The sequence below is a fragment of the Hemicordylus capensis genome, chromosome 2 (genome assembly GCF_027244095.1).
Source record: "Hemicordylus capensis ecotype Gifberg chromosome 2, rHemCap1.1.pri, whole genome shotgun sequence".
In the NCBI taxonomy this organism is placed as follows: Eukaryota; Metazoa; Chordata; class Lepidosauria; order Squamata; family Cordylidae; genus Hemicordylus; species Hemicordylus capensis.
Window position 1 is genome coordinate 172181012 of NC_069658.1, and position 13395 is coordinate 172194406.

At 46.8% G+C, this 13395-nt stretch overlaps 1 protein-coding gene across 1 annotated transcript; it reads left to right on the top strand.

The window, feature by feature from the left end:
• Nucleotides 1-409: 409 nt before the first annotated feature.
• On the top strand, nt 410-4289 carry LOC128343709 (homeobox protein NANOG-like). The gene is made up of 4 exons (XM_053293147.1): nt 410-584; nt 1888-2153; nt 2576-2665; nt 3794-4289. The coding sequence occupies exons 1-4, from the start codon at nt 410-412 to the stop codon at nt 4238-4240; spliced, it is 978 nt and encodes a 325-aa protein (XP_053149122.1). The 3' UTR covers nt 4241-4289.
• The last annotated feature ends 9106 nt before the right edge of the window (nt 4290-13395 follow it).

The following is a 13395-nucleotide window of genomic DNA, read 5'->3' on the forward strand; positions in this document are numbered from 1 at the left end:
AAAAAAGCATAGGGCGGGAGAGTGCGGATAAGAGCGTGTGCATGAAGCGAGGTCCTCACGTGTTACTAGTGGTAAGGGAGTAACATTTATTAGAGAATGTTTAGCATATGGTTTACAAAAGCAACATGCTACACAGACATCTTCACCCAGGACCAGCGTGCTGGTATACCGCGTTCCCCTCGCCTGCCTGACACACACAGCAGCACAGATACCTTCTACTTGCCTCCACCTAACCTTCGCTCTTGGCCACTCCCAGCCGATTAGGCCACCTTTAGCATGACAATGGCCTGGAAAGGCCTGTCTGCGACAAGGCTGCTCATATAAAAGAGTCTTCACGCCGCATGAAATTTTTTGTTTTTTTGAAAGGCGCTTTAGTGGCTCTTCCCAAAAGTACCCTTCTCTTCTACCCATGAGCGCCCCGCTGACGATAAATGCTGCTTGCCGGGCCTACCCAGCCGGGGTGGTGTCTAATGTGGTCTACGAAGACTATTACTTACATTTCCCAAAGGAGGAGGCGATGGAACCGGTGCACAGCTCGGAGGGCCTCCCCGCCGAAGAGGAAAAGAACCCCCACAATCTCCCAGGTAGGTCAGTCTCAAGAAATGAGGAGGAATCTACTCTTAACATATTTGGGCTGCTGTCACGTGCGGCCGAAATATGGAGAACCCATGATTTGGGGTGCAAGATTGGAACGGAACCCATGACGGAGAGAGCCCCCGATGACCATGATGCAGGGTTTGCCTCGTATCGCGACTACGTATTATTGGAGAAGGACCGCCAAAATGTGTGTATGATCCAGCCTTCTGCAGCCGCATCTTGAGCGATCGGGAGTAATTCGTGTTGATTTCAGTACTGCTTAAGAATTTAGGAAATATGGTTAGGATGATAGTCTCGAGCTGAACTAAACTAACTCACTTATGCTTGCTTAGCTCTCCATTAAATGGGCTATATAATTTCCCTCCTTCTCTCGCCTCCGGTTTCCTGGCCAGCCTGAAAGCACGGGGCTTTCTAGTTCTAGGTTTGAAACTGCTGGCGTAGAATGAAACTGGGTCAGTCAGAGGTGAGGTTTCCAGCCCTCTCTCTTCTTTCTGCCCGCAAATCGATCAATTCGGAATTTTGCGGCCTGAAGAATCTGAGCACGCGACTATGCAACAACCCCAGGGGTAGAGAGGAATTTGCGTTCCGCCTGTCTGATCCAAAGGATGATCTAACCAAAGTTTAAAAGCGCTGTGTTAAAACGGAAATTTAAAAAACTTGCGTGCATGAGCCTGGTAAAGTTAAATGTGTTTTAAGTGTCATTGAATTAAACAGAGTTAAGCACATCCTTACATCTCCCAGTGAAATCAGTAGGCCTTAAAAGTACACAAGGGATATAGCTGCTCGTTGTTGTTGGCTGTCTCATTTTGATAGTCATTGTACAAGCTGTTCAGATTTAATGGTATGTATCAGTGGCATACAAATAATGGTAACAAAAATGATACTAATCCCTTCATAGGATGTAGGTTGTTGGTCCCAAACCATTGAAGAAGGTATATCTCCTTAAACCATGTTGCTTTAGCAAGTTTGCAACATTTCATAGAACTCTTTATTACTCAGCTACATCTCTGTTCCTTGATGCAGAGTTTAACTTGAAAAGCTCCTTGTGCTTTACCAACACAAGCAGATCAAATAAGAGATCACTGTCCTCATTAAGACCAGTTTCTGCAAAGGTTTGTATAATACGAACCAGATTATCTTATTTTATTTTATCTTATCTTATCTTGTATAATACGAACCAGATTATTTTATCTTATCTATTTATTTGATTTATATACCGCCCTTCCAAAATGGCTCTTCCCATTCTATCGTACACATCCTTAATTATATCACCATTAACTTGATCCTTAGATTCTCCAAAGTTCTCCAACTCTGGAATATTCACTCGGTATACTCCAGACTCTGCCACCAGTCCCAACAAACAGCCCCCTTCACCACAACTGACTTCCACTCCCCAGAAACATAAGATAGGAAGTACAGACAAGAAAGGCAAAACACGCACCGTTTTCTCTCAAGAGCAGCTTCAGATCCTGCACCACCGATTCCAGAGCCAGAAGTATCTCAGTCCACAACAGATCCGAGAATTGGGCTCAGTCCTGGGGCTCACCTACAAACAAGTAAGCCCATGGTTTGATTGGTGAGGTTTGTATGGCAGCCATACAGACTGGATGTGGTTGGGAATGATTGGAGTTACAATCCAATAGCTGGAGAGTCCCAGGTTGGCTGTGTAAACTTGTATTGGTTTTTTACCACATTCACTGGCATGACTTCCCTTGGTTTGGCAGATAAATTTGGGAAGGGTTAACCATCCTTCCTCTTCACAGTGGAAGTTCCATTGGAATTTTGCTGGAATTCCATTCAGGGAATGGAAACCCCATGATTAAGTCTGTTGTAAGTCTGCCCATTGTGTTTGCATGCTTCACTGACATGTCACCAAGAAACAAGTGCATTTGGGGGAGGGATTTAAAAGTCTTTGCATTGATTTACTACAAACTAATCAACAAGAGAAGCCAATTTATTTCCCCATGCTATGTTTCAGGTAAAAACATGGTTTCAGAATCAACGGATGAAATTTAAGCGAACCCAGAAGGAAGCTCTATGGATGAAAAAAGGGATGTGCCAACCTCAGGTAAGAAGGCAGTTTGTGTGCTAGTTAAGACATCATGTGATACCTTGAATAAAAATGGGCTGTGTCCCTGGGCTTTGAGCGTGCATGCTCCCCACTCCCATCTTATGCAAGGGCCAACCTCCTATTTAGGTTAAAATAAGAAAGATTGTTCATGTTGTCCAAACCAATCAACCTTTGATTATTCTAACTACTTACATAGGAAGCTGCCATAGACAGAGTCAGAACATTGGTCTATCAAGCTCAGTATTGTCTTCACAGGAGCTTCTCCAAGGTTGCAAGCAGGAACCTCTCTCAACCCTATCTTGGAGAAGGCAGGGAGGGAACTTGGAACCTAGATGCTCTTCTCCATCCCCTAAGAGGAATATCTTACAGTGCTCACACTTCTAGTCTCCCATTCATATGCAACCAGGGTGGACCCTGCTTAGCTTAAGGGGACAAGTCATGCTTGCTACCACAAGACCAGCTCTCCTCAACTAGTTGCTTCAGATAACATGAGATCTGTAACTCATCTGAAGCAGATGGGTTAGAACAAGCAGAGATTGGTCGGTTCAGATGACATAACCCATCTCTGCTTATTTTAACCTAGATAGGAAATAGATGCTTACACAAGGATGGGAAGCACACACTCCTGAAGCCCAGGGATGTAATGCAGAGTCCGTCTTGATCTGAGGTTCTCTGTGGCATCTGGGCCAGCCCACTGTGTGCCAAAACAGAACCGTGGCTGCTACTCCTTTAAGACTGGGTGGGTTAAGCAGTAGTTAATATTTCTGTTTTCACACAACACCACTGAAACAAGCATGCAGTTTAGGTTTCAGGGAGTGGTAAGTGGCATAGGTATAGAAAATGAATGAATGAATGAATGAATGTATGGAGGAAGAGATTCCAGAAGGCAAAATGTACAGTAAAATTAAAAGAAACAGTTACTTTTCTACTCATCATACAATAAATCTCTCTGCCATGAATACACTAGGTTGGTTTTAGGTTCACCACTGTCTCATCCTCAGACTGAGAATAATAATACTGGCCTAATTTATTAAATTGTGTGGATTACTGAGATGTTGGATATATTAATGCCAAGAATGGCTACCATTATTATTTGTATGTTGAAACTCTTCCTGTCTCTCACAGAATGCCTGCCTGGATATAAATCCCAGTTATCATCAAGGTTACACCATCAATGATGCTAGGAACATCCATTCATTGGCTCACCTTCATGAAAGCTGTGGCAGCACTCAAAGCTATGCCAACAACCAGAACTACAGCAGTGACCACAGCCAGCTCTATGCTAGCCCGCAGAGTTACTATCCAATTGTGAGTGGTGAGGATGGGAGCTTCTTTGGGAAAGCTGCTGGGGCCTGTTTTGGCCAGCAGGCAATCAGCTACATTGGCCAGCAAAAGATGAACTTCTATCATGGCTTTTCTGCTAGTGTGGAGTATGCTGCTGTGAAGATGGAGGACAATTATCCCTTTTCAAATGTATCTACCACTGCAGCAGCATTCCCAGGCACCGCAGTCCTCCAGCACTACCAGGCACCTTTGCAAACCCCAGGAGCACAGAGCAACTATAACACCTAGGTTTCTAGCTTCTCCTATCCCATGCTTGCTTTCTTTATCTTCCCTCTCTCTAATCTTTAGCTTCAAAGATGCTAGCTAACAAGATGCACAGTGCTACAGCTCCATAACAGTGCACCAAGGACTGCTATAGACTCCTGAAAGCAGCATTTCCAGCTGTTTCCTTATTCATGACAATGGGGAGACCTGTGGGAATGGAAACCTCTTAGTCCACAGCAGCCCCAGGGTGCAGCGTTCGAGAACTGTAACACTGTACACTGTGTTATCTGCTGAGTCCTGCTTCATCTTTTTTACTTCCATCAGCTCCCATTGGCATGAGCAAGGGATCTGGCACTTTAACCGGCTGGGCTCTTCGCTATCCCTTCTTCTGTTTCAGAGGCATCCAATCTGTGTATATATGTTACTGAACTTGGCCTTCATTAGATCAGACCTGGCTGGCTCCAGGAAAAGGCACTATGTGAGTGTGTATGTGTGTATGGAAGGCCAGTTTAATGAAAGGGAATGTTAGCATTTTAGAAGCTGCATGTGGCCCACCTCATCTCCACCTTTCCCCCTTGGTCCCTTCCCCCCACTTCCAGCCCCCTTGTTTTGGTTCTACTTCTAGTTGATCTTGCGTGATATATCATGTTGCTACCCTGACAACGAATTTGAATTTAGACCTGGCAAACCCATTGCTCCCAAATACCTTCTTCTCCCCTCTGTTTGTTTGTTTTTGCAAAGGATGATAGGGCACCAGGGCTGCCCAGAAAATTTATGGGGCCTGGGAAACTGTGTGAAGTTGGGGGTCCCTCTAAAGGGACTTAGCATGTGTGTGCAAAGCTAGGGGGACCCTTGCTTTTTCATTCTGTTAGGTGATTAAGATTAAGGGTTGTTATGTTTAGATGTGTGCTTTTAATAGTATAGGTTCACAAGTGTGTGTTTGTGCACGCGTGCACATACATGCATTCATACACATAGATTTATTTTTGTTAATCTGTGATTTGTCTTTCTAGAAAACTGTATAAGGGAGTTATCTTACAGGTTACTTTTATGTTTTTCGTAAATTTTTTGTTGTTAGGTGTATTTGGTTTAAACATTAGCAGTGCTATAACTGTTCTTATAATACTATAACTGGCCTACAACAGCCTTGCAAATAAGTTACTAGTTACTGTCTGGGTGGGTACCCAGACATACCAATGTTAATTCATTTGAGGCTGAAAAGGAAATATATATGTAAAACTTTGTCTGGTAGCAAGTTTTGTTTTCCATGCACAGTCAATTGAGTGGTTCTTAACAAGCTTGTTCTTCAACCCACTTGTTTTCTAGTAGGTTGTTGGTTTCTCTCTCTCTCTCCTTTTTTGTTTAGAAATATCTGCCTTTGACCAAAGACAGTAAAACCATGTGTAATTTATTCAGTGGTGCCAGAACATCATTTCCTCAGGAGTGGTGTGGGATGGGGAAAAGCAAGTACTGTATTAAAGAATACTGCTACTGGGGTTGATGGGATCAACAATAGCTAGAGAGCCTTCGGTTGGCTCCCCCTGGCCTAGATAGCTGAAATGGGAAGTGGGTAGGCATGACTTGCTGTGCTAAAAGGGAAAATCCTGATTCTAACCATTTTCTCTTGGAAGACCAAAGGTTTGCCCACACTCCTGCCTCCAGCCTAAGCCTACGCCATCCCACAGTTGCCTGACCCAAGGCCTGCCCAAATCCTGGCCCTGGTATTGCCACTGTTTTCAGCTGAACTTCCAAGCAAGCATACTTGGCAGGCAGCAGGCAGAAAACAATATGTGCAGAAACAGGAGCTGGATATTCTTCCTCTTACACATGCTAATATAAGCAAGTATTTTCACAATAAAGTGGACTCTTGATTAGGTGGGAGGGGGAAGGGGGGACTGTGTCCTGGGACATAACCAAATGGAGATTTTGGGCCAGTTTAGATCAGCAGTTCTTTCACACAACTATATATCAGTGTAGTGATAATGGCATCCCCAAGCCTGATGGAGATTGTGGTGCTGCTGCTGCTACGAAGCTCACCCAAGGAGCTCAGGGTGATGGATGGGTCCACCCAATCCTGTGAGAGACTGACCCAAAGTCACCTATGTGACCTAATCAAGATTTGAATCTAGGCCTGCCCAGTCCAAATCCATCACCCACCCGCTACACCACAGTGGTTCCTCTTGATCAATTCTCCTGTCTCTGTTTTTTAAAAGTGGGAGAGGGGAAGATCCTGCACTATTCTCAATAGTATTTGTGTGTGGGTGTTTCCGAGTGAGATACACAGCACTTCATTAGGAAACACTGGAAATGAAAACACTTCTGGGAGAGAGCAATTTGCGAGGGTTTATTTATCATCATAGATATCAGCTATAATTGTCTTTGAAGTCTGACTGCAGCATTTGCAAAATATACTACTTTCAGTGCTGGAGGGATACATGGGTTTTATGTTGAATTGGTTGAAATCTGAATCATATTTTTACAGGAAGACTGCTGAAGGCAGTTGAGATCATTAGAAAGACAATTATCTCAATACAGGGAGCTCTGACAGCTAATTTTAAAGTCTTTTAAGTTTTGCTTTGACAGCCATAGAACCACTTTAGAGTTTTTCCCAGTTGACAACCCAGAACAAAAACATTTTCAAACCCTTTTTTTGATTTCTGCATTCATGCTGTCAAGATTTCTTCCCTGCAATGGAGTGGGTTGGGACATGGAACCAAATTGTGTTTCCATGGTTATAATTTTGTAGGCCAGTGTAATATCTCAAGACTGGAACATGGACCAATCAAATGTCCTTGACGTTTAGAGCTCAGAGGGATCTCCCACACCCATAAGTAAACTAAAGGTGCCCCCACCTTAACTGAACTTCCTCACTCTTAAACACAGAATCCCATATACACCACACAGTATAAATTGTTTAATAAAAGGAAAGTGAAAATACTGCTTTAGCATTTCCACATGTAATTAAGGGACACAGGACGCTGCCTTATACCATTGGTCCATCTAGCTCAGGATTGTCCATGCTTTCTGGCAGTGGCTCACCAAGGTTTCGGGCAAAGTCTTTCCTAGGAGTATCTCCCTGGAGATACTAGAGAGTGAGCCTGGGACCTTCTGCAAATGCTCTTCCTTTGAGCGATGGCCTGATCCCTTAAGGGGTATATCTTGAGTGTGGACAATGCTCACATGTAGCCTTCCATCCAAATGTAAACCAGGGTGGACCCTGCTTCGCAAATGGGACAATGCATATTTGTTACCCAAACCCAGCTCTCCTCCCAAATATGGGACATGGGAGTTTGGGTTTAAAACAAGCAAGCTGTAACATTTGACATTTCTCAATATCCTGCCAATAGGCTGCAAAGGCTGACAAAAGTTCCTGTCCCTTTAAGAGCTGTGTAGAAGAAGGAATTTGGCAGGTACAGCTTCTCATCTCTGCATGACAAGCTGCACATTCCAACAGTTCCTCATCTGCAAGGCTATTAAAGCTTATATAGGAGCTTTTAAAAGTATCATCGTTACTCTACTGCCTTTAGATAACAAACTGCCAACTTTTTTCTAGCCTTGTATCGGTGCCTTCAAAGTACCCTGATGTGCAGAAATTAAGCAAGCAATGCTTTCTCCACGTATCTTGTGGCCAAGAAGATTAAGCAGATACCCTGCTTAATTTCTGCATATCAAGCCACTGCTGAAGGCACAAGAACAAGTCTAGAAAAAAGTTGGCACCTGTTATCCAATAGAAGGTGCAGGCTTGGTTGCAACAGCAGTTTGACACCAATATGCTCAGAAGAAGAAAAATTGTATGCGGATTGTATGGCAGTGAGAGTAAGGTTATTAAGAACTTTATTATTATGAACCCTTTAATATATTCTCTTCTCAGCCTTCCCCCTCTTGAGAGCCCATGATTTTGCAACTAAATATGTATGCAGTTTGTTGCAACAATTAAGGACCTATGATATGCAAGAGCTTTGTAAGGAAACTTCACATAGCAAATTGTTTCACTTGATCACTTGCATGCCTGAAGGGAAGAAAACTGCATTGCAGCTCCCCGATTTTTCAGGAGGTGAGGTGCCCATCATTCAGGAGGTGAGGTGCCCATCACGGCCCCCCAGCCCCCCCCCCCCCCCCCCCCGTCTGCTCTTTCAGGAAAACTACACTTGTGGATGTGGATTGAAAGAACTGTTGGTGTGGCTGATTTCCAACAAGAGCCAGTTGGGGGCAGGGTAGCCTTGGGGAGTGGCTGACACTTTGCTGACCTGCTGCAGTTTGGAGCCTCAACCTGGAATATACCCCATCAGCTGTAACTGGTGGCTTGCTCATGGCAGCTAGATACAGTCAGCACCCTGAGGGCCCTGGCATGGGTTTTATTGCCCCTCCTCCTGGGCCTTTCACAAGCAGCTTGCTAGTGAAGTCTTCTGCCATCACAATATTTATTATTTATTACATCTATATCCCACTCTTCCTCCAAGGAGCCCAGAACAGTGTACATGGCGGTTTGTCCTCACAACAACCCTGTGAGATACGTGATTGGCCCAGCGTCACCCAGTGAGTTACATGGCTGAATGGGGATTTGAACTCAGGTCTCCCTGGTCCTAGTCCAACCACTGCTTCAGTGGTGCACACACATTATGCTCAACAAACCTACAATGAGACCCGAGCTCGAAATTACAACCTTGTGAGAGGCTTGGTTTTAGCAGTGAAGTCTTATGGACTTATGTAAGACGGCATTGCGGGACAGTGGTCAAATTTTGGAGGTCAAGGGGGCTGGATGACCTAGTGACTTTCATTCTGAAGCTATCCATGCCCATTGCCATTTTTCTTTGTCTAGAGCAGACAATCTTCTGCTGGATTAAATTGACTGATGCGGTCATCATTTTTCCTTTCTCTACTAGTCTGGAATGTTGGGGCGCTTAATTCCAAACTTCGAGATCCAGACTTTTTATCCTTTGTCTCAGGTTTTGATTTGTTAGCTTTCCGGGAGACACGGATGAGGGGTGATATTTACTTACCTGGTTACTCTTCCTTTATTTTGAATGCTACTCTTGGGCCGGGATCTGTTAGTCTAGTTGGGGGTATTGCGGTTTTGGTGTCCTCTACGCTCCATTATAAAGCTAATATAACTGAATCTCTAGAATCAGAGGCCTTGGCTGTGCTTTTTAATATGGACAATTTTAAATTTATTTTGATAAATGTTTATGTTCTTCCAGCTAGCTCTCGTTCTTATAAAGTTCTTATAAAGTTGGATAAATTTATTGCAGATATTCGAACCACTTTTAGTGAAATTGATCTGATTTTGGTGGGGGATTTTAATGCACGAGTGGGTCCAGATGATGCCACTATTTTGGGGAAATATCATTTTCCACTTCTCCCCCCAATTCATTTTTTGCTTTTGGTCAGACAATCAAAAGACACTAGATGTGATTTTGGGGTGTTTAATCTCTTGCTACTAGCCATAAAGGAGGATTTATGGCTGCTTAATGGCTCAGTTCTTTCGGATTTTGGCGGAATATATGCATTGCGTAGGCACCAAACCATCTTCAATCAATGATGTTGCTGTTTCCTCCAGTATGTTGTCCAGGTTTTGAATCTCCAGATTATCCCCAGACTTGAAAGCGATCATCACCCTGTTCTTGAAGTTTTGGTTGGGTGTTGGTTTTAGAGGTGCAGCTGGACTGGTGGTAGGAGAATTTAGGAATATTAGTCATCAAAGACTGAGGTGGTCTGAGGAACTCACCACATGAATTGCTAATGTGCTTGGGTCAGCAGAGGTGTGCAGTGTATGGGAAGCAATTATAACAGGATCTACTTGCTCTCAAGGGTGTTCAATGTTAGATGGGGGGAGGCAGCGGCGGCAGGCCTGGCCACCTGATGGGGGTGGCGGCAGGCCTGGCTGCCCTGAGGGGGGTGGCGGCAGGCCTGGCCACCCTGGGGGGGTGGCAGCGGCGGCAGGCCCAGCCGCATTGGGGGGGGCGGCGGTGGCAGCGGCAGGCCCGGCCGCCATGGGGGGGGCGGCGGGTGGCGGCAGGCCCGGCCGCGTTCAGGGGCGGCGGTGGCAGCAGGCCCGGCTGCCTTGGGGGAGGCGGCAGCGGCAGGCCCGGCCGCCTTGGGGCGGGAGGCAGTGGCAGGCCCGGCCGCGTTGGGAGGGGAGGAGGCGGCGGCAGGCCCGGCCGCCTTGGGGGGAGGCGTCGGCAGGCCCGGCCACGTTGGGGCGGGAGGCGGCGGCAGGCCCGGCCGCGTTGGGAGGGGAGGAGGCGGCGGTAGGCCCGGCCGCCTTGGGGTGGAAGGTGGTGGCAGGCCCGGCTGCCTGGGGGGGAGGCGGCAGGCCCAGCCGCCTTGGGGGGAGGCGGCGGCAGGCCCGGCCGCCTTGGGGGGGGAGGCGGCGGCGGCAGGCCCGGCCGCCTTGGGGGGGGAGGCGGCGGCGGCAGGCTCGTCCGCCTTGGGGGGGGGGAGGCGGCGGCAGGCCCGTCCGCCTTGGGGGGGGGAGGCGGCGGCAGGCCCGTCCGCCTTGGTGGGGGAGGCGGCGGCGGCAGGCCCGGCCACCTTGGGGGGGAGGCGGCGGCAGGCCCATCCGCCTTGGTGGGGGAGGCGGCGGCGGCAGGCCCGGCCGCCTTGGTGGGGGAGGCGGCGGCGGCAGGCCCGGCCACCTTGGTGGGAGGCGGCGGCAGGCCCGGCCGCCTTGGGGGGGGGGGGCGGCGGCAGGCCCGGCCGCCCTGAGGGGGGAGGCGGCGGCGGCAAGTCCGGCCGCGTTGGGGGGGGAGGCCGCTTCTCTCCCTGCCCACGGTTTCTGCCGCTGTCTCCTAACGCCTCACTGCGGCTGCCCGCCACCGCCTCACCTGGGCCCACCACTGCCTCAACGCCTCCTCCTCACAGCAGCCATTGCCAGCAGCTGCCGCCGCCGCTTTCTCCTCCCCACTGCTGCCGGGACTGGCGCAGAAGCTGGCGGGTGAGGGCTTGGTGGGAGGGTGTGGGGCTGAATGTGCAGGTGGAAGGGAAATGGGCGACAGGGCTTCCCTGTTCTCCGCCAGGGAGGAGGAACGGTGGCGGCAGGGCCCTTTTTGGCTGCCCGCTTGGAGATACTCTGTGGTGGGGAGAGAGGGGTGGAACGGTAGCTGGCGAGGGCAAGAGAGACCGGGGCAGGAGGGAGTGTGAGGGGGGAACAGCTGGCCCCAAAGAGCACACAGATGCTCTGTGTGGGGTTGGCTAGTCTATGTTAATTCTGTGGTCACTTGTTTGTCCACCCTTTCTATTCATCCATGGAAGCTATCCCATACTATTATATGCGGATGACATGGTTATTATGTCGCAGACACCTGTAGGCCTTAAGCGTGCCCTAAGAGTGTTCTCATTGTTTTGTAATGAAGAGTCTATTGAAATAAACTATAGTAAAACAAAAGTCTTAGTGTTCGCCAAGCAAGCTAGGCATTATAATTGGTCCATACAAGGACACAAGATTGAACAGGTTAATTCCTTTAAATATCTAGGAATTACGTTTCACTCTGTTGGCTGTAGAAATGCCCATTTTAACTCCATCATGCAGTCTGCTCAATTGGTGGTAAATAAAATTAAATCTTACCATTTTACACATGGTGCTGCTTTTATACCTGCTACATTGAGACTTTATACAGCTAAAATACTGCCTTTGCTTTTATATGGAGCCCAACTGGGACCTGCAAGTAATTTTGCCCTATTTGAGGCTATTCAGACTAAGTTTATTAGATGCATTTTGCAGGTACCATGTTATTCTCCTAATGCTGTTATCAGAAGAGAAGTTGGGCTTATTATTTATTTTATTTTATTTATTTTTACATTTTATATCCCGCTCTTCCTCCGAGCCTGGAGCGGTGTACTACATACTTAAGTTTCTCCTCACAACAACCCTGTGAAGTAGGTTAGGCTGAGAGAGAAGTGACTGGCCCCGAGTCACCCAGCTAGTATCATGGCTGAATGGGGATTTGAACTCAGGTCTCCCTGGTCCTAGTCCAGCACTCTAACCATGCTGGCTCCTTATTAGGCTGGAATCCTTATACTGGTGCTGTATTGTTCGGTTTCGGTTAAAACTGAGTTTTGGACAGGCGGGTTTAGCCTCTTTGGCTATGAATGATGGTTTTAATTCGAGCTGGAAATGAGCTGTGTTGAGTAAATTTTCTCTTTTTGGCCTCTCCGTAGAGGATTTGCATACTGTAGGAATTGAGCAAGCCAGGGAGTTAGTTAAGCAATGGTGTCCTGGATAAAGAAGTTCAATAAGAAGGTACATGGATCAAGCAGGGTTTATACCTGGGGTATATACTTTATACTAATAGTCAAGCTATTAATCTTAAACCAGCTAAGTACTTTGATGTGGTGCTTGTTCCTAAATTTAGACAAGCCCTCACTTTAGCGCGTTTAAATGTTCTTCCTACAGCAGTACTAGAAGGCAGGTTTAAGAGAATTCTGCTATCTTTCAATTTTCGCCATGTGGCAAAGGGGTTATAGAATCCACCTCGCATGTTATTCTTTATTGTGATTTTTATTGTGAACCCCGTTTAAGACTTATATTTCCTATGTTAGATAATTTGCCTGGCCGGTCTAATGAAGTTTATTTAAATTATCTTTTAACTAATGTGGACACTGATATTATCTCTGTTATGGCCAGGTTCTGTTATGTTATTTGTAAAATGCGTACTGTTTTATTGTAAATGTTTGCTGGTCAATGGCCAAATAAACTTCTCTCTCTCTCTCCCTCCCTCTCCCTACAATCAGTGTAATTTGTACACACATACAGTTACATTACATAATCACACATTATGTTCAGTGCATGTGCAGTAAAACACTTCCTATCTGCTCCTTGCATTTGAGGGACCTGTACCCAGGTTCACTTTTAAAAAGAGCACATGTGCAGTCATTCACACAAAACCATGCATGAGCTGATTCAGACAAGATGCTGGCCACAACATGCTATCAGGATGAGGTTGCGCTGAGATTGCCCATCCTGACATCATTGGAGAACATCCTGCCGTGCTGTCAGAACATCCCTTAATCGCATACGGGAGTTTGTTGATCTGAACCTATAGAGCTTTGACGTTCGCAAAGCAGGGCCATTCAGATGAACACCCCACTCATGTGATTAAAGGATATCCTGAGCACATGCTGGGATGTCAAGGTGAGCACACTCTCAGCCCATTCCTGAGCGTATTGTAGGTGTCAACAGA

Excerpts from the sequence above, each read along its gene's own strand:
- LOC128343709 (XM_053293147.1), top strand. The coding sequence starts at position 410 with ATGAGCGCCCCGCTGACGATAAATGCTGCTTGCCGGGCCTACCCAGCC. Across the intron at positions 585-1,887 it reads GAACCCCCACAATCTCCCAG|ATTCTCCAAAGTTCTCCAAC; the intron begins GTAGGTCAGTCT and ends CTTGATCCTTAG. Across the intron at positions 2,666-3,793 it reads AAGGGATGTGCCAACCTCAG|AATGCCTGCCTGGATATAAA; the intron begins GTAAGAAGGCAG and ends TGTCTCTCACAG.